This window comes from Barbus barbus (assembly GCF_936440315.1).
Source record: "Barbus barbus genome assembly, chromosome: 20".
In the NCBI taxonomy this organism is placed as follows: domain Eukaryota; kingdom Metazoa; phylum Chordata; class Actinopteri; order Cypriniformes; family Cyprinidae; genus Barbus; species Barbus barbus.
This window is the reverse complement of record NC_136748.1, coordinates 25,445,822-25,467,861: the sequence shown is the minus strand read 5'-3', so window position 1 is coordinate 25,467,861 and position 22,040 is coordinate 25,445,822. Positions and strand designations below refer to the sequence as shown.

The 22,040-nt window shown below is 35.4% G+C and overlaps 2 protein-coding genes across 3 annotated transcripts in view; both read right to left on the bottom strand.

Moving 5' to 3' along the window:
* Positions 1-1,739: 1,739 nt before the first annotated feature.
* On the bottom strand, positions 1,740-7,106 carry LOC306886125 (proteasome subunit alpha type-6-like). The gene is made up of 7 exons (XM_079443012.1): positions 6,946-7,106; positions 6,372-6,466; positions 6,161-6,242; positions 5,875-6,030; positions 2,802-2,980; positions 2,620-2,714; positions 1,740-1,940 (listed from the first exon to the last, which is right to left on the bottom strand). The coding sequence occupies exons 1-7, from the start codon at positions 7,019-7,021 to the stop codon at positions 1,883-1,885; spliced, it is 741 nt and encodes a 246-aa protein (XP_079299138.1). The 5' UTR covers positions 7,022-7,106; the 3' UTR covers positions 1,740-1,882.
* A 1,065-nt stretch (positions 7,107-8,171) lies between these two features.
* LOC306886462 (mitochondrial ribonuclease P catalytic subunit-like) overlaps positions 8,172-22,040 on the bottom strand; it is a 15,282-nt gene continuing 1,413 nt past the window's right edge. For both annotated transcript variants that reach the window (XM_079443572.1, XM_079443573.1), the window contains 6 exons: positions 21,873-21,920; positions 21,648-21,780; positions 13,438-13,545; positions 9,955-10,103; positions 8,420-8,615; positions 8,172-8,343 (listed from right to left, as the gene is read on the bottom strand). In XM_079443572.1, the coding sequence (XP_079299698.1) occupies positions 8,212-8,343; positions 8,420-8,615; positions 9,955-10,103; positions 13,438-13,545; positions 21,648-21,780; positions 21,873-21,920 (766 nt within the window). In that variant the 3' untranslated portion in view covers positions 8,172-8,211. The remainder of the gene's footprint in view (positions 8,344-8,419; positions 8,616-9,954; positions 10,104-13,437; positions 13,546-21,647; positions 21,781-21,872; positions 21,921-22,040) is intronic.

The window sequence follows — 22,040 nt, the reverse complement described above, 5'->3', positions numbered from 1 at the left end:
CAGCTGAGTTCACTGGAATTTCCTCAACAGGAAGGGCCATTCAGATTAAATTGGCAATGCTGAAAGTTCCCAGACTTCCTGAATTCCCAAAATAAGGAACGTTGTGGAATTTCACAATGCTGCTTTATGAAGAAATGTATCAGGATGGTAGATTAGTCAACAGTTTACCCACAGGGAAATTTTTGAGATTACATTCCTAGAAAGTTCCCTGAACATTGATGTTCTTGGAAAAGGGTTTAGTGTCCATTTAGCATGTTATTTGAACATTGTTTACAACTCTGATCTTGAGCTTATATTAACACAGAACTTAATTTTTCACATCCTTCATTAGCATGGTTTAAATATTCCTAGTGTTTGCCATTTAAAATCACATTTAAACCAACAAAGTGAAGTGAAACTCCTTGAAAATTTCCTCAAACTTTCATATTCACAAGTCATGCATCAACTCGCTGTCACACTTTGCTTTCGTCTTGCTCTTTACAGTAAAGGAGAGTCAATAAGTGTATGTGGTTTTCATGATTTGAATACAAACCTGAGATCTCTAAAGGGAATCCACCTTCATCTTAACCTTGCTTATTTCCGAACGTGAATCCGGACTGCACGCCTTTTTGATTTTGAGATACCATTGTGCGTCTTCAGTCCCTGAGACACCTCTTGAAAAGTTCCATGCAAATGATGTAGTCATAGCACTCGCTTTCTGAGCCCTGAGGAGTCGGGTTAGGACATGTAGGGCCCTTGACAGCTCCTGTAAATACAGGATAATACTCATATGATTCAGCCAGATCCGAGAAATGACAGCAGGCCGCCACTTGGAAAATCCGACTTTTTTTTGCTGTCTCTCCGCAGCACTACAGCTATGCAAATGCTATGTCTGGAGGGGATTCTTAAGTGAGAGTTTAGGAAATGCTATTTATTTCTTTAAGAGAGTGTGAGAAAAGCAGACAGGCGCTAACTTACACCGCTTCCCATAAACGAAGGCGACTGTGAGACCCTTCCTGGTGATTGAAAAGATAAATTACTGATATTTTATTGCTGCCAAAAGAAATGTATTGTAAAAAGCAGGAAACGGATTCAGGCAGCAACACATTACCTCATAAAAGTTGACAATCTGAAAAATAATACGGTAACTCATAAGTTCAAGTTAAAGTTTAATTAATTTAAATATTAAAGAGCGTTATGTATATATATACACATTTTTATATAATATAAATTTATATACATAAGTTATACATTATATACATACTTGGAGTTGTGATTGATGATAAGCTGACTTTCTCAGACCACATTGCTAAAACTGTCCGGTCCTGCAGATTTGCATCATACAATATTAAGAAGATCAGGCCCTTTCTCTCGGAACATGCAACACAACTCCTTGTTCAGGCTCTTGTTCTGTCCAGACTTGACTATTGCAATGCTCTCTTGGCAGGTCTTCCAGCCAATTCCATCAAACCTCTACAATTAATCCAAAATTTATTTTTTCTATTCTATCTACTTGTTTCTTATAAAAACAACAAAAACACTAGGTTTCTTTTTTCTATATTCTATCTACTCGTTTTCTTTATATAAAAAATAAATAAAACACTTTTTATGTGTACTGCGTTAGGCTAACCAAGACTTGCATGTTGTTGCTCTTTTGTTGGTTTTGATTGCTTCTAATGTCCTCATTTGTTAGTCGTTTTGGCATTTTCACTACACTTAAATCTGACTTGCTTAAAAAAGAAAGAATTAAACACTGTTTTCCAAAACATTATAATTTTTTTATTGTACTGTTACAAGAAAAAGCTACATAAACAGCAAAAAACATCAGTTGACCTGAATACTGATGACATGATTGTAATTCTCAGACTTTTTTTGTCACGTGGTAAGACTCGTGCAGATGTTCTCAATCCCGTTCAGTAAGGGCCATGAGGTGGGTGTCAATCTCCGACTCTGACAAAATTCTGAAAACATAGAAATATACATAACTACCAAAATGAACATCATAATTGTACTCAATCATTTTACACAACCTAGTGGTTTGAAACAGACTACAGTTGAGTTTGGGGTCGGTAAGATTTTTTAATGTTTTTAAGGGACGTTTCTTATGTTCATCAATGCTGCATTTAAAAAAAAATGCATTTTAATATATTTTAAAATGTAATTTATATCAAAGCTGAATTTTCAGCATCATTACTCCAGTCTTCAGTGTCACATGATCCTTCAGAAATCATTTCAATATGCTGATTTGGTGCTTATGAAACATTTCTTATTATCATCAATGTTGAAACATTTGTGCTGCTTAATATTATTTCTGAAACCATTGTTTTTTCAGGATTCTTTGATGAACATTTATTTAAAATGCAAATATTTTATAACATTTTAAATACCTTTAATGTCACTTAAAATCAATTTAATTTGCCCTGGTTTATACATTTCCATATAAATTCTTACTGACCCCAAAAGTTTAACCTGTACTGTATGTAGATAGAATGAAAGTGTACTAGTATTAGTAACTCCGAGTGCCAAGTGGGTATTTTTCTCAGTTTATAGAGAATGGTTTGGTGGTTGACATAAATGCTATATTTATGTATGTGATATGTAAATATTACATCCTGTTCTATTAGAAATGTACAAGCACACCTGAACTTGGGCTCCTCTGTGGTAACAACCCCAATCTCTAGCTCTGAAGGCTTGAAGTCGATGGCCAGAACGGTAGCCATGCAACTTATTGCAGTCTGTGGGGATGAAAAGTGCACAAAAGAACTCAGTGTAGGAGGATACAACCACAACAAAGGGTATTAATTCCATTTGGGGTATCATACCTCTACTGTTTGGTCAAAGGTCCAATCCAATTTCTTCTTCACTTTTTTCTCCAGGAAGCTGGTGGCTTCTGTTTGTTTCACCCCTGCAGCAGTGGCCTTGAAGCCGCAGTAGTAACCTGCAGGATCGCATTTATAGACCTGTGGCCCCAGCTCCTCATCCACACCAAGCACAATCATACCTGACAGATTAGAACAATACACAATAGCATGCCTTTACATTGATGCCACATACACATACACTATATTGCCAAAAGTATTGGGTCACCCCTTTCTAATGAACAGGTTTGACTACTTTAGTAATTTCTATGAGTACAAATCTTAATGTTTAAGCATATAATGATATTCTAGGTAATTGTGGGCTTCTAATTTTATTGTAACAGTTGGACAGAACCCTTTTCTAGTCTAACATGACAGTGCCTCTGTGTATAAGGCAAGGTTCAAAAAGAAATTATTGTTTCAGTCAGTGTGGAAGAACTTGACTGGTCTGCATCAACCAAAGTCCTAATTCCAGCTGAACACCTCTGGTGTGACTTTAAATGCAGACCTTGAGCCGAAAACTCATCACCAAACACCAATGACTTGTACATACACTATATGGACAAAAGTATTGGGACACCCCCTTCTTTAGAACAGAAGGCGGCACTTCCAAAACTGTGGCAACAAAGATGGAAGCATAATTCACGTATTTAAAAACTGTATTTCCATCTCTGTTGCAACAGTTTTGAAAGTGTCTAAAATGACTGTACCCATATACAAGCCATTGGAGTTTGGTGATGAGTTTTCGGCTCAAGGTCTGCATTTAAAGTCATACCAGGGGTGTTCAGTTGAGATTAGGACTTTGCTTTACGGGCAAAAATGGCCTGCATGGTTCCAAGACGGTTCCAAGTTCCAAGACGAAAACCGCTGCTGAGCAAAAAGAACATAAAGGCTCGTCTCCGTTTTGCCAGAAAATATCTTGATGACCCCCAAGACTTTTGGGAAAATACTCTGTGGACTGACGAGACAAAAGTTGAACTTTTTGGAAGGTGTGTGTCCCATTACATCTGGTGTAAAAGTAACAGCATTTCAGAAAAAAAACATCATACCAACAGTAAAATATGGTGGTGGTAGTGTGATGGTCTGGGGCTGTTTTGCTGCTTCAGGACCTGGAAGACTTGCTGTGATAAATGGAGCCATGAATTCAGCTGTCTACCAAAAAATCCTGAAGGACAATATCCGGCCATCTTTTCGTGACCTCAAGCTGAAGCGAACTTGGGTTCTGGAGCAGGACAATGATCCAAAACACACCAGCAAATCCACCTCTGAATGGCTGAAGAAAAACAAAATGAAGACTTTGGAGTGGCCTAGTCAAAGTCCTGACCTGAATCCTATTGAGATGCTGTGGCATGACCTTAAAAAGGCGGTTCATGCTCGAAAACCCTCCAATGTGGCTAAATTACAACAATTCTGCCAAGATGAGTAGGCCAATATTCCTCCACAGCGCTGTAACAGACTCATTGCAAGTTATGGCAAACGTTTGATTGCAGTTGTTGCTGCTAAGGGTGGCCCAACCAGTTATTAGGTTTAGGGGGCAAGCACTTTTTCACACAGGGCCATGTGGATTTGGATTTAGTTTTCCCTTCATAATAAAAAACTTCATTCAAAAACTGCATGTTGTGTTTACTTGTGTTATCTTTGATTAATATTTTAATTTGTCTGATGATCTGAAACAAAATGTGACAAACATGCAAAAAAATAAAAAAATCAGGAAAGGGGCCAACACTTTTTCACACAACTGTATATGGATTTCATACTAAATCTTCCAAAATGTTACACATACTACCCGGAGAACACTATGTAATGTTCTAGACTTAACATTTATTTGAAATAAATCTTTTGTAATATTCTTTATGTCTTTACTGTCACTTTTGATCAATTTAATGCATCCTTACTAAATGAAATGACTAAAAAAAAAATATTACTGACCACATTTGAACGGTAGTGTATGTAGACAATCTAAAAGTACTAGCCTAGTACTACTAACTGGTGGTACCAAGAGGGGATTTTTTACCGTTTATCGAGTATGGTTTGGTGGTTGACACACAGGACATATGTAAATAAATCTATGCAAATGTTATGTAAGGATATGCAAATATATCACACAGTGCAATGCATTAGACTTAATATTAGATGCCGTCTATTTCAAGGCTCATTATTTCATTGGTCTATTAAAAGTTTAGGTGTTTTACACACATTAGATTACTGTGCATCTCTTGCTGCAAGGTCACATGATAACATTTTAACAATACTACACTTTAAATATTTACTGTTGCATTAAACAGATTGTTTCACAAGCTACAGTATATACTGGATTTGTAGTTAATTAATTGAATCAACTGACTTGAGCTGAATATTTACATTTTATGAATTTTGCAAACTTGACACTGTTATTGAACTAATCTGAGCCAACACTGAACTAAATTGAGCTGAAAAAAATGACACTCTGCTGAAGAGCTGAATCAAATTCATTCATAGTTGATGAACTTTGCAACATTAAGATTCACTTAACTAAACTGAATTAACAGTGAACTGACTTCAAACTGAATATTGATACTATTTGTCTTTAACAGAACTGTATATGAAATAAATTCAGTTCAGCTATAATTGATGAACTTTGCAAGCTTGAAACTGCTATTAAACTAAAATGAATCAGCACTGAACTATATTGTCTTCTGTAGAGCTGGTTTTTAGCTGAATCAAATTCATTTATAATTGATGAACTTTGGAATAGTCATTGAACTGAACTGAATTAACATTGACTCGCTGAATATTGATTCTGCTTATACTGTAGCTAAATTGAATTTGTTTTCATAATTTATGAATTCTGCCACCTTGACAGTGTTATTTACCAAAACTGAGATGAATGATAACACTATTGTCTTCTGTATAGCTGCTTTGAGCTGAAATTGAATTGATGAATTTTGCAAGTTATTTTGCTGCTTATTTCTGTGTAGCTGTATACGGTATAAACCTGTATTCAAATAAATGTGACTTGATTCCATTCATACCGCCCTGAATCAGACCGTATACTTACAGCAGCCCAGTGGCCTCATCTCTGCGTTCTGTGTGTACACCTGCGAGATGTCTGCAATGCGCTTGCACAGCATGTCTACAGGGATCTCATAGCCGTATTTATACTTCCAGTTAGCAGCTTCGTATCGCGCCCTCTGCACCTGCGACCTGCTGTCAGCTTCACAGAGAAACATAATACATTACAAGTGGTGTAAAATAATACATAGTTTTACATTTCACCATTCAAAAGAGTCAAAAGAGATATTCTAAAAATCACTTAAGCTGGACAATTGCTGAGATGAGTTTACCTGTCATGCCAGACATCACACAGCCAATGTTTTCTGTTATTCTGAATAAATGAGTGACGGTGGATTCATCGAGAAGCTTATCCTGGGTGATTAAAAGAGGAAAACTTAATAACAGCATGCACAAGTATTGCTCATACAACTGCCGTTGATATTTCTTGCATAGTTAAATAGAAATCAAAGTGTGGTTGACAAACAGTGAAAACAAACTTACTGGAACTTTCTTTTGAGTAATAACAACCGCACAGTCTTTCCCTCGAACAGCTACTGATGTAAGACCTCCCTGATTAATGGCCTTGAATGCATATTCTGTAGAAAATAAAATTAACATGTTAACTATGATCATAAATTGTTCATAAAATGCAAAAATTGTAAGCCACTCAATTTTGACAACCAAGTGTTTCATTATTCTTTTATTGGTATTTCATCAATATACAAGAGAATATGCAACCATGCATAAAATATTTTATAATTATGTTAAAAAAATATATAAATGTGAAATACAGAATATAAGGGTGAAAATAATTCATAAAATGTAGTGACTTGTAAAAGACAGAACTCAAGTGAAACGTGAACAAAACTGCATAAATATCTGCATGCATAATATTCATAAACATGAAAACGAAAGTGCTTTTATTATTATTATTTTTTTTGCATTTGTTTTTAATCAAATTAATGTTTAATGCTCATTAATCTGAGCAAGAAAAAGGTGCAGAATGATCCTGGTGCAAAATGACTGGGCATTTATTCTTTCGATTGAATAAAGGCAGACTTTCATCGATACGCACCGACTTGATAGAGTCTCCCCTCAGGAGAAAAGATGGTGATGTGTCGATCAAACCCTGCGCTCGAGCCTCGGGACATAATGCGAGAGATTTACTGTTTAATATTGAAGTTTGTAAACAGATCTAACCACACAGCTCTGCTGTACACCGGAAATGATAACACCGGCTCCAGCGTTCATATCCGGGTCAGTCTGTGAGAAGCACCAAAATAACAGTTTTATTTTGGGATATAATTTATGTTTGTATAATACGAACCTTCTGCAAAGAGTAGCCTATAATATTTACAAAAAGCTGTTCATTACATTGTGTTTTAGTATATTAGTTTAATAATCTAATAGTAAATTTCATTTGATAGGTAATGAATTCTTACTCTAATTATTAACATTGAGAATTAATCTTAATTAACTGCTTAAATTGAAGTATTAGACAAGTATGATTTTTATGGTAAGGTAAAAATCCTTAATGGAGTAGTTAATTTCATCATGAGTGTATTTTCATAAGAGTGCAAACTTCTAAATGCAGAATTGGTTTAGTCAGTCTTTGAAATAATTATTTGCAATAATGTGTGCTGCTAACTAGCAATAATTCATGCAAACACTTTACATAATGGCAATGGCTTTTATGAGTGTTTTCAGGAGTGCTGATGTGGGCAAGGTATACATGCATGTGTGTGTATTTATATATACACAGTACACACACATATATTATGTAAACAAACTTTTATGTTGAATGCGATTAATCGTGGTTTGACAGCACTAGTAAAGAGCACGAAATACGTTTGATTACTATTAATAATTTGCCACCACCAGTTATGAAAAACACTTGAAAACAGTGCAAATTGTCAGTTAAAATCTACCTTTATAATATTGCTGAACCTTGCCTTAATGTGTACCATTAACTAGAAACCTACATGGTTAACCTATGCTAGTGGAAACTATGCATTTATGCAAGTGGACCTTATACTCACAGCCTTATAGTTAAAGATATAGCCCTCGTGACTTAAAAATACAGGCCTCAGGATGATTTTATACAAGAAGCATTTAGCATTACATTACCTACAGCTGTACCTGTTATAAAATAATATAAACGTAGATGTGCACTAAAAGAAACAGAAATGGACAATTTATATAGCAGATTTTACAGAAAAGTCTTAATATAAGAAATTTAATTATATATATTGTGTCATAAGCTTTATATATAAGCGGTAGAAGAAACACAATTGGACATTTTGCAAAGCATTATTTATTTGATGATATTCCTCAGTAAGCCTCAATGTTCTCGAGTGAGGCAGAGCCATTTCTGAGGAACTTCATATGTGGCTCTATCTCCTCTATTCTCATCATAAGGAATGTGCCAGGAGCTGCCAGACGTCTGAACGATGGTGTCATAAGCCAAGATCCTCTGAAAAACACAGAGCAAAGCCAACAGTCATCCTAATAATCTTGATTATATAAGATCTCTCCATTCATAAACCTACCTGAAATCCAACTCTTTTTCCTGGGACGTAATGACTGATCACCAACTGATGGCCACGTTGCCACTTGAAGAAGAGGCGTCTGGTTGTGCTGTCTGACAAGCAGGCTTTGTGATCTCTCATCAGATCACGACTAAGAAAGTTGCAGTGAACCCCAGAGTGCAAAGCAGCATACAGCAGAAACGGGTCATCCTCAGATCTGTGGCAGCCATCCAAGAAAATCAGTGCACTCTATCAAAAATACCTTTCATACTTGGTGAATTAAATCATTATGGGTTTATATTGACTTGTGCAGAGAAGGGAAGTAATCGGTACATGCGTCAAGAACACATTACAAAACTGTAACAAAACAGTGTGGTCTATGTACACACACACACACACACACACACACACACAACTGCTCAAATGTTAGGATTTTTAATGTTTTTGAAATAAGTCTCTTATGCTCACCAAGATACAATAAGAATACAGTAAAAGCATTCATGTGAAATATTCCAATTTATAAGAATTGTTTTCTGTTTGAAGATGTTTTAGTCGTAATTGATTTTATTTATTTTTATTTATTCCTGTCTAACATGATTCTTCAGAAATCATTTCAATACGCTGATTTGGTGTTCAATTATTAATAATGGCTCTTATTAACAATGTTAAACTTTTTGCTGCTTGATATTTTTGTGGAAACCTTATTTTTTCAGGATTCTCTGATGAATACAAAGTTCCAAAGAACAGCATTTATTTAAAATATAAATATTTTGTAACATTATAAATGTCTTTACTGTCACTTTTGATCAATGCATCCATACTGAATAAAAGGATAGATTTTTTTCTTTTAAATCTTACTTCAAATCTTTGACTGGTAGCATTTCATGATTTCCACAAAATATTAAGCAGCAAAATCATTTTCAACATCGATAATACATGTGTCCTAAGCAGCAAATCAGCATATCTGAATGATTTCTGAAGCACGTGACACTGAGGACTGGAGTAATGATGCTGAAAATTCGGCTTTGTCATCACAGGAATAAATTATATTTTAAAATATATTAAAACAGAAAACAGTTCTTTTATTTTGTAATAATATTACTGTTTTTACTGTATTTTTGATACAATAAATGCAGCCTTGGTGACCATAAGAGACTTCTTTTAAAAACATCAAAATCTTAATTATTCCAAACCTCTGTCCAGTACCATAACAGATGCAAAACTGTGATGTTAGTGTGTTGCTAAACTTATATTATGATACTCTAATTCGCATAAAAGTTAGAAATATATTTCAGATTAAACTAGTTTCATCAATACCAATCTTGCATGAATTGTTTCAGTGAACTGCCCGCAATGCATTATGGGATTGTTGTCTCCACAAAGCACCTAATTTGACCATAAAAGGCAGCATAATCAAGTCACCAATGTTTCAGAACAGCCTTTGTGTTTTAATGGTGATCCCTGTGATCCCTTAAAATGCAGCCTACGTAGGCAGCTCACTAGGTTTTGGAAGAGCATGTGTGGTATGTGATTGAGGAAAGTGGGGTCATACTAACATGTTGTCGGTGAAGAAGCAGTGGGCTTTCTGCTTGATCTTGTTCATGTTTTGTCTGTCCCAGTTCCGGGAAGGTTGTAGCATGTGCTTCCTGCCAAGAACCAGGATGTTCAGACCCTGCTGTTCCAGCTCCGCTACGACTGCAAGCAACTGCAGAGATAATTCACACTCTCAGTGACCTTTTACCATTTCTATTTAGATATTAGATATGAATGAGGTCATTCATGATTATTTTTAATGAATGAGAGACCTCAGTTCATTCAGATTATTTTCTATGAAATGAGCTGCAACTCATGACTTTTTTGGAGGAATTTCCCTTGGCATTACAGATAAATTTGGGACCTTTAGCAGGTCAGCTGTAGGGAAATTATTCTTGCTCACATTGTTTTAACCTACTTCTGTACCACCCACCCACGCACGCACCAAGAGGGGGAGTTTCCTGATTACACAGGAAGTTGTTTTCCAATACACCCTATACAAAGTGCAGGCAGTAAAGGTTACAACTGCTTGCTAAAAATATCCAAGGGTCTTTGTATGTAGATCGAGATTTAACACCCCATAATTGCATTAACTATTCATAAGACAGGCCTAATTATTTTTAATATAGCGTGTAGGTATTTGTTTTTCTTACTCTTACTTCCAGGATTCTATTGTAACTAGCACCAGGAAGTTATGACTAATTATCGTTTCATTTTTAGATGGATTCTTTTTTTTGTTTTTTATATTGACAATATGTAAATGAGTAGACAAGCTAGAACTGTAGTGCATAATAATAATAATTACATTTTAAGTAATTATATTTTTTAATATTAGGTATTCAATTAAATCATATAAAATTATTAAATGAAAAAAAAAAAAATATAATAAAATACTATTCTTTAAAGATGAATTTTTACAGCAAAACATTTTTTTCCGCTATTCGCTAAATTCAAACTAGTTGGTTAGAAAACAATGCAATTATTATGGAAAGTTAGATCTGAAAAATATAGTTAAACTGTATCTATATTTTAGTTGTAATAACAGTATATACATGCACATATAAAAAAAACTATTTTAAAAATAAATCCTATACGTATATATATATATATATATATATATATATATATATGGGTGTGTGTGTGCGTGCATGCACTATTGCATAAACCAACGGCAATAACTTTCTAAATATATTCCTCATTCAAATGTAATTACTCTAATGTCATCTATAGTTTGAATATGCAAAGTGAGTCCCAATGAATTCCAGTTTATCTTGTATCCTTCATTTTGCTATTTCAGACATGAGGAAGTGCTAAATGTGGAATTGCAGGTGTGATCATTTTCTTCTAATTCATGACAAGGAAGTGGATGGTGAGTGGATGGAGGCTGGTTCACTCTGGAAAGCACCGTACACACCTTATACAGTAGCGCCCTGTTTTACAACCCAACCTTAACCTCTGCCAATAGTCACCTTTGCTTTAGGATTTCTAGATAAGAAGATGCACTTCCTTCCAACATGTTAGTCTTGTAAATTTACAATCACTTTCTTGAATACATTCAGGTTATTTAGCATGTAAACAAATCATATAGGCTTACTCTGACCATAAGTTCACATAGGCCTTCACTTTCACACCCTGCTCAGACTGTGTGCAGACAAATCTGGTTAATACTAGTATGTCAATGAATGCGCCAGTTAGCGAGGAAGTGGGGTAAATGTTACCTCCAAAAATAAACTTGACCACAAAAGGCACATGTCTGACTTAAAATACAGGTTAGTCATAGCAAAATGAGTGTAAATTCCCCAGCCCCGTGTAAAATTGCTATGGGGAGCGTCTGTGTTAATAATGTGTGACTGAGTGACGTTCAGATGAAGCCATTGATGAGTGGGCAGAAAGCAAAAGGATCTGGTCGAAGGTCAAGGGAGTTTGTATTACATCAGAATTTGTAGCTTAATGTCAAGTGAACAATTAAGTGTTATCGTCTCTGTTGAAGCAAGACACTACAGGAATAAAATAGTTTTTTTAATGCACTGGTCAATTTTTTGATTTTGGGCTACATTGCTTCCATAATTTGTCCTCTTTCAGTCTAGTGGAAAGAAAATGTGTTAAATACAAATTTAAGTGTTAATTTTATTACACTTTATCTATTTGTGCATGTAGATTTCAGTAAATTGTGTTTAAAGGCCGTTATGAGTTTCTTCTCATGCACCAAGCCAGAAATCTTCTGTAGCACTTATTTACAGCAAACTTACTAGTTTTATTCTGAAGGATTTTACCGAGGAAATTGTTCATGTGTCATGATTTATAATATACATTTTATTTCTAAAAACATGATTTGTTTTTTTGTTTTTAGCTGTTAACAGTGTTTCCTGTTGAAGCCCGTTTCCGCCACTTAATAAAAAATAAAAAGTTTTTATCTCACAATTCAGAATTTTTTTATTTTCTCATTTGTGAGTTTACATCTCACACTTCAGACTTTTCCTCAGAATTGCATAATACAACCTCGCAATTCTCACTTTGGTAACACTTTATTTTACGGTTACATCTATTAGTTGCTTATTAGCATGCATATTACTAGAATATTAGCCATGCATTAGTGCTAATTAAGCACATATTAATGCCTTATTCTACATGACCTTATTCTATATCCCTAATCCTACCCAATAGCTAAACTTAACAACTACCTTACTAACTATTAATAAGCAGCAAATTAAGAATTTATTGAGGGAAAAGTTGTAGTTCATAGTTAACTAGAGTTACCTATTCTTAACTTTTTTTCTCAGAATTGAGAGATATAAACTTGCAATTGCGTGTTATAAAGTCAGAATTGCGAGTTTGGATTATGCAATTCTGAGAAAATTTACCAAATGTAAAACCACTTCTGTCTGGGACTGACACCACCTTGTAGGAGGGAGGATGTGTAACACGTTCTGTGTAACATTACATGGACAGTGAACTTTCCCTAATTTTTCAATCGAGTAACCGTGGGTTTCATGGGTTTGGGGGTCTTTTGGGTTGGAAACTATGAGAAATTGGGGCTGTTCCCTAAACCTGTTCTGCTGCATTATAAGTAATCATGCTTAGCATTGCCCCCTGGTGGAACCTCTGCCACTCACGTCAGTTTTAAGTGCTTTTTTTTTAGAATGCAGACTAGTTGAACACTACAGCATGAAGGTAAACAAACATACTTTTGGCAATTTTTTCAGATTTAAATCAGAGTAGGTTGACTGTCTAGCCCAGGGGTAGGCAGCATCGGCCCTGGAGTGCAGCTGTCCTGTAGAGTTTAGCTCCAACCCTAATCAAACACACCTGAACAAGTTATTCAAGGTCTTCAGAATTACTAGGGCTACAGGCAGGTGAGGCTTTTTCAAGGTTGGAGCTAAACTCTGCAGGACATACGTTGGACTGATGTTGCCTACCCCTGGTCTAGCCAAATAAGTGATTTAAAAGGTCACAGACAAACCAGCCCTGTCTTGGAACATCCAAGCAGTGAAGTTACCATCACTTACCGTCTCAGAGTGGGTGGCCTTGGGTGTTGTGTTAGCCACATTAAGACCGTCAATGACAATATCAAAGGGAGGTCTCTGCTTCACGAAACTCTTAAAGCTTTTAAGCTCCTGTACAGAACACAAACAATCGTGTTATTCTCAAATGGTGATAGTCAAATGGGTGCTATATATTGGGTGTAGACAATATGCATTGCAAATTTTTTTTACAATTTAGATATATAGTCAAACATTGGATTTCCATGGTGTTCTGATGCTAAAACTAGTCAGTTTAAAACTCCATGCAAAAAAACAAAAGGCAGCAAAGACACAACATCATGCACTCTAGTAACCGTGCTTCAGTTTTTTTAAACTAAAGGAAAAGACGGTTGCCTGGATGTATGGGGGTCTTCTATGTATATTTTCTCACTTTGGTGTTGTGCAGCACATTGCACAAGAGAAAAGCAACCAGTGTTGCACAAGACAGGGAGGACAGCTGAAAACATTACAGTTAGTTCTTAGAATGAACAGAATTAATATCAAACCAGTGTTATTGTTAACTTCAACTATTAAAAAAAAACATTAAAATATCTGAAATAAAACGTAAATATTAGATGACAAACTTACACTTAAATGGAAATGATAATTGCTGCGTGGACAACTAACTAAAATAAAATGTTTTAAGCACATTCAATAACATTTAAACAAGTAAATTTAAGTTGAAGTACTAAAATAACATCTAAATTTAAAAATGAATAAAATATGAAAATAAATTCAATCGAAATATTTTTTAAAAACTAATAAAAATTGAAAAGCACAAAAATTACAAAAATATATACAAACAGAAGTTAATAAAAAAATATTAATAAATGTCATAATAGTATACAAATACTATCAAAACAAGCAAAGGAGGATTGCATACATTAAATTAGGATGTTAGCTTTCTGTAACAGCTGAGAAAACAATCATTATTTTTGCATTTCCGTTCGGTGATACTAGCGTCACAGAAATTACACATTTCACCTTTAAACTCAAGATTATTGTTTCTGGAAAATGACGAGGCCCGGCAGGTGACATTTATAGCAAACAGATATATCATTGCAAATGATCCTGCCTTAAACTCATGAAGCTCTACATATCAGATTAAGTGAAGAGCTGAGATATGTGCAGTCATGAATGTACAGGAAGTATAAGAGCAAAACATGCAACTGTGAGATAAAGCAGTGTGTTCACAGATAGTCTGATAAGTACTGGCCAAGAACTGAACATACTACAATCTTTCTGTCAGAACATTGTACAAAAACAGCTTTTGTTGAACTGAACTGAATTCATCCCAGGACAGTTAAAAAATGTTTGACTTTTCCTATCTGTCTTAAGGGATATTTAAGCATTGTTACCGGTGTACAATAGAGCTTGAAACAGAACTTGACCACACCTGGCTCACCTTCAAAAGCATGATCAAGTTGTGTTTAGCTGAGTAACACAAGAGCATATGGGCCCCTTGAATAGCAGGGCCAAAAAAACCTAGAACTTCCTCCTCCTTTGTTGTTGTTTAAGAAGAGGTTGAAATACCTTCTGAATTGTCCTTGGCACAACATGTAAACAAAACAAGGGAATTTCCAGCTGGATTGGGGCCAGGTCACTCCCTCACCTGCCTTTCCTCGAGCCTCAGGGCAGCAAACAGCTTTTGATTTGTTAACTTTAGCTTCATAGCAAAGTGTGATAGCTAAGTCATGCACACTCATGTCTAGAGTTCATCAAAGTACACAAATACTGAGTTAATATATATTTACCCTGATGAAAAAGTACTAACCAGACATTAATTGAGTCTAAAAAAAAATATATAAAAAATAAATAAATTTGTGGATGCAGACATAATCCACAATTAAGCAAGCAATAATGTTAATAATGTTGCATATTAATTACAATATTTAGCTCTGTATCAGTGAATTTAAGCAAATTCTTAACTCAAGATTTGCTCTGACAGTATCATTGAATCAGTTGGCAACTTACTGAAATAAAATAAGTTGAAGTACTAAAAAAAAAGACTAATAAAAATGACAAAAGCACATAACAATATTGCTAAAACTAAACTCAAATTAAAACTGAAAACAAAAATAATTCAAACAATTTATAAATACTAGGATTTTTACATTTTGAAATGATTTTCAAAATGGTTGCTAGTCAAAAATAATTACAAACACTGAATTAAACATCAAATTAGGTAAAGAGACTGAAATAGCATTTAAAACTTTGTTTTAAAGAATAATTTACGGTGTATAAATAATTCTAAAATAACACTGAATCAGACCTAATTCACAAATGAATCATTCTGTGGACTCCGTAAACCAGTTCAACAGACACATTGATTCAAAAGAATGATTCATCTCAAATCACCTTGTTTTCATTTTCTTCACTTCTAAATAATGAACAATAGTACAAACCCGATTCCAAAAAAGTTGGGACACTGTACAAATTACGAATAAAAAAGGAATGCAATAATTCACAAATCTCATAAACTTACATTTTATTCACAATAGAATATAGATAACATATCAAATGTTGAAAGTGAGACATATTGAAATGTCATGCCAAATATTGGCTCATTTTGGATTTCATGAGAGCTACACATTCCAAAAAAGTTGGGACAGGTATAGCAATAAGAGGCCGGAAAAGTTAAATGTACATATAAGGAACAGCTGGAGGACCAATTTGCAACTTATTAGGTCAATTGGCAACATGATTGGGTATAAAAAGAGCCTCTCAGACTGGCAGTGTCTCTCAGAAGTCAAGATGGCAAGAGGTTTACCAATTCCCTCAATTCTGCGGGGAAAAATAGTGGAGCAATATCAGAAAGGAGTTTCTCAGAGAGAAATTGCAAAGAGTTTGAAGTTATCATCATCTACAGTGCATAATATCATCCAAAGATTCAGAGGATCTGGAACAATCTCTGTGCATAAGGGTCAAGGCCGGAAAACCATACTGGATGCCCGTGATCTTCGGGCCCTTAGACGGCACTGCATCACATACAGGAATGCTACTGTAATGGAAATCACAAAATGGGCTCAGGAATACTTCCAGAAAACATTGTCGGTGAACACAATCCACCGTGCCATTCGCCGTTGCCGGCTAAAACTCTATAGGTAAAAAAAGAAGCCATATCTAAACATGATCCAGAAGCGCAGGCGTTTTCTCTGGGCCAAGGCTTATTTAAAATGGACTGTGGCAAAATGGAAAACTGTTCTGTGGTCAGACGAATCAAAATTTGAAGTTATTTTTGGAAAACTGGGACGCCATGTCATCCGGACTAAAGAGGACAAGGACAACCCAAGTTGTTATCAGCGTTCAGTTCAGAAGCCTGCATCTCTGATGGTATGGGGTTGCCTGAGTGCGTGTGGCATGGGCAGCTTACACATCTGGAAAGGCACCATCAATGCTGAAAGGTACATCCAAGTTCTAGAACAACATATGCTCCCATCCATATGTTGGGGGTGGTGATGGCGCAGTGGATAAGACACATGCCTTTGGTGTGAGAGACCCGGGTTCGAATCCACTGTGAGACACCAATGTGTCCCTGAGCAAGACACTTAACCCCTAGTTGCTCCAGAGGCGTGCGACCTCTGACATATATAGCAATTGTAAGTCGCTTTGGATAAAAGCGTCAGCTAAATGAATAAATGTAAATGTAACATGTAAATGTAACCAGACGTTGCCTCTTTTAGGGAAGACCTTGCATTTTCCAACATGACAATGCCAGACCACATACTGCATCAATTACAACATCATGGCTGCGTAGAAGGAGGATCCGGGTGCTGAAATGGCCAGCCTGCAGTCCAGATCTTTCACCCATAGAAAACATTTGGCGCATCATAAAGAGGAAGATGCGACAAAGAAGACCTAAGACAGTTGAGCAACTAGAAGCCTGTATTAGACAAGAATGGGACAACATTCATATTCCTAAACTTGAGCAACTTGTCTCCTCAGTCCCCAGACGTTTGCAGACTGTTATAAAAAGAAGAGGGGATGCCACACAGTGGTAAACATGGCCTTGTCCCAACTTTTTTGAGATGTGTTGATGCCATGAAATTTAAAATAAACTTATTTTTCCCTTAAACTGATACATTTTCTCAGTTTAAACATTTGATATGTCATCTATGTTGTATTCTGAATAAAATATTGAAATTTGAAACTTCCACATCATTGCATTCTGTTTTTATTCACAATTTCTACAGTGTCCCAACTTTTTTGGAATCGGGTTTGTACATTTCTTCTGAAATGTAGTGAAGTAAAAATACATTTAATATGCACTGAATTGCAGTCAAGTAAAGTTTCCCAAAATTAAAATTCTCTGATAAATTAAAGATATTTAAACAATGAAGTTTCGTAATGGACTAAAAAACAACAACTATTTTTTTTATCATTGTTTTGAGCAAATTGCAAACTTTGCAAGTTCTTCCTCAAAGCTGAGGAAACAACAACAACGTGGTGAAGTAAAGTCCAACAGCTAATACACAATTAATACACACAAAACTGTGTTTGACAAAACCACAGGTATTCCTGGACTGTCAGGTGGCTAGAAACCAGCGCTTTCAGTTCTGCCTGAAGCCTGAGAATTTTTCCTTCTAAAATTCCCATTTCCGCTCCTCCAAAGTGCTACTATGCAAAAACAGACAATTGCGACCCACATTTGAAAACAAGACACCAAAAACGACTAAGTGCAGCTACTTTGCATGCTAAAAAAATCCTGTTAAGTGTGTGTTAAGTAGCGTGTCTGTGCTAGTGGGTGAGAGGATGCATGACTGGGGGAGGGGTGAGCGCCTCGGACAGAGAGAAGGGGGAAGGGGAGCTGGATATTTGGGGAATTCCTTTTTAGTTTTGGTGGGGGTTAGCGGTTGGTGAGGAGTTGTTCAACTCTTAAAAAATCTTGCAGCATTGAGTAGGGTTAGTACTTTCAGCATGGAACAAAATTAATCCAAATATGCAATTTCACCTGGTTTTAACTATGTGCATGCAATAAGATGTTGACGACAAAGATCTAGCATTGTAAGTGCATTTTTTTTGTGTGTTTTTGTTTCACTCCGCATCCTCTCATGGCCATGGAGAGGTTATGTTGAGTGGGAACAGGAACACCGGGGATTCCCCAATGGTGTCGAGAGGTCACGTGCATGCGGTACCAGCTCGCCGTTCAGAACTCTGTGTACCTACAAAACGGGTGTGTCAGGAATACACGCATTCAAAACAAGTTTAATCCAGATTTGACAGTGATCACAGTCAATTTTTGATTTTTTTGGAATATACACAATAGCCCATGACAATTAAAACATGCTCCTTCAGCCTTGAGTGATTATTAACACAATGTACACTTGCAAGCTTTTGCTTGAATCTAAACAAATGAACAGCATTTCGTAAATCCTCAAAAGTGCCTGTTCCGTTTTGTTTAAAGCATGCATGAAATTCCAATAAATTGAAAGGCAGCCACACACAAAATTGACAGAGAACAAAGAAATTAGTTGAATTAGAGTACATGAAGACCACACTGTTCCCTACGGTGTACTTTTCATCATTACAAGCTTGCTGTTTTTAAAACAGGCTCCCCCAAGCTCACACTTGACCTGAAAAACTGCAGGCCACTGAATGTAAGGAAACAAAAAAAGGGTCTTTTTTGCTAATGGTTGATATGCTAATCTGGATAATATACGTACTTTCTGATTTCTGAATGTGTGAATAACTACATTAACTGAACACCTTGGCCACATTTAAAATCCATGACAATTAAACATTTTAAAAAGGTGTTTTTTAACACCAACGTTTTAGGGCTGCATATATGTGACCCTGGACCACAAAAGCAGTCTTAAGTCGCTGGGGTATATTTGTAGCAATAGCCAAAAATACATTGTATGGGTCAAAATTATAAGTTTTTCTTTTATGCCAAAAATCATTAGGATATTAAGTAAAGATCATGTTCCATGAAGATATTTAGTAAATTTCTTACCATAAATATATCAAAACTTAATTTCTGATTAGTAATATGCATTGCTAAGAACTTCATTTTAACAACTTTAAAGGTGATTTTCTCAATATTTAGAATTTTTTTTGCACCCTTAGATTCCAGATTTTCAAATAGTTGTATCTCGGCCAAATATTGTCAGATCATAACAAACCAAACATCAGTGGAAAGCTTATTTATACAGCTTTCAGATTATGTATAAATTGACACTTAAGACTGGTTTTGTGGTCCAAGGTCACACACACACATACACACACACACACACACACACACACACACACATATATATATATACAGACATGTAATATTAGTACTTTTAAAAATTAAAAATTTTCACTTTATATAATACCATTCAAAAGTTTGTGGTCAGGAATTTTTTTTTCTTTTTGGAAAAATTTACTTTTTCATTTCGCAACTATGCACTAAATTGATCAAAAATGGCAGTCCATTTCAAATAAATTCTGTTCTTTTGAACTTTGTATTCATCAAAGAATCATGAAAAAAAACATCAGCAAATTTGCATATTAGTATTTCTGAAGTGAAAATTCATCTTTGCCATCACAAGAATAAATTACATTTTAAAATATCTTAAAATAGAAAACTTATTTTAAATTGTAATAATACTTGAGACTTGTGTGGAAAAAAGACAGTGTTGTTTAAAAGTACAAATATTCCATGTAATCTTGCATTTACGATAAGGTCAAGTATAATAATGCAATATTTTAAAGCTATTGTTTAAAACATTTAAAAGTTGTTTTTGATGAAGCATAGCATGTCACACAGCAGGACACAGTTGTCATTGCTTGGCAAGTCATGTCAACCACCCAAAAGCATCCAAAAAAATTTCCTTTAAAGGCAAAATGATTGTCTAGGGGTTGTTAAATGCTTCTGCAGAGTTTTGACTGGGGGTGTTTTGCACTGGTTTCACTTCATAAGGCGCTGCTCTAGTGATGGCGGGGGGCTGGAGTCCATGCAGCGCTGCAGACAGACAGGCAGGGACTTTCCAGGGTCACTCATGTGAGAGGCTTTTGAGGGCTGAAATGTGAAAGCCTATTGTGTTGCGTTTAACGGCAGCAAAAAGCACATACACATGTCTCAGCATCAATCATGTGCATGACCAAATTAGAGATTGTTTATGGCTATACTGAGTACTTTGTTTTTCCAAGATGTACTATATAAAAACGTCCCTTTCTGAGACTGTGCTTGGAAACTGTATGCATTTCCTAACCGTGAGAACGGTGTTTGCAAACAAACATGACTGTTCTCTCTGGGAAATGGAATTTCAGAGGAGTTGCTTGCCTTGTGACCTTGTGTCTTCAGTTGGACTGCATTCATGAGCTTTCTAAACGGGGACCCGACAGACACATGAAGGAACATGTGTTGGAAAGCCCCTGCATCATATCTAAATGTGGAACTAGACAGGATCACATGCTTTTGACATCTATAGACCCCACGGCCTGAAAAAAGCAGCCCTCCGGACAACAACATCATCTAATTCAGGGGCAGACTCCATTTAAGACGGAGCTCAAAACTGCATGGAACATCTTCTAATTCTGGACAGCTACCCAACTTGCCTATCATGAAGTTGCAGCCTATTTGGTGCAACACAGAATGTAGCTTGTTTTTAGTCTGTGTCCTTATTGTTTTATCATTTTCAATGAGAAAATGATCTAAAAGCATTTAAAAATAAGGTAATGTTTAACATGGATAACATATGTAACATGTATAACATGTTTAATCTGTCATGTAGAAATCTAACTATAGGGTGTATAGGACGCTATCGCCATCTAGTGAAACAGAACTACACAAAGCCTCACTAAACTTCAAAAGACACATCCTACATGAAGGCGAATTTCATAAAAATATGTAATTTTAATCTATGATTCAGTAATTATTTGATGTGCTTTTATAACTGCTATTCTTTTCAAAAATATTTCTATTTAGCTATAATTTATTTTTATTTCAGCTTCAGTTTTTGACATTTTAGTACTTTATGTTTTTCATATAGTATTTATATATAAAACAAATCTGCTTCAATTACAGAGAAAATTACTATTATTAGTTTTAGTTAATTACTGGTATAACAACACTGGTTTAAATGTTTATTTTATCTATCTATCTATCTATCTATCTATCTATCTATCTATCTATCTATCTATCTATGTATCGATCATTAACTTTGGTAAATCTACTCTGGTAAAAGGCGGCTATAATGTTGGAGACAGACCTCTGGGGTGGTTTTCTTGAAGACGTCACTTCCTTCTATCACTTTCTTCATCACTTTGTCCTTCAGCTCAGCATACTCTTCCTCAGTCAATTGAATGGATTCAAGCGATGCCTTGCAATTTTTGCACTCTCCACTAAAACACAAGATAGTTCCACACCAATAATCAGTTAAAAATAGGCTATATTGACAATATTTTTGTCTAAAACTGAAAATTTAAATTAGTACCTGGGGGCCACGTATGAGAACTTCCCACTCCATTTCTGATCCGGTAAACTGTGCAGATGGAGAAAATAAAACAGTTAAATTAAATATTTGCAATAATTAAAAAATATAGTTAATTATTTACATTTATATAATATACAAATATAAGAATTATAATATTTTCATGTATTT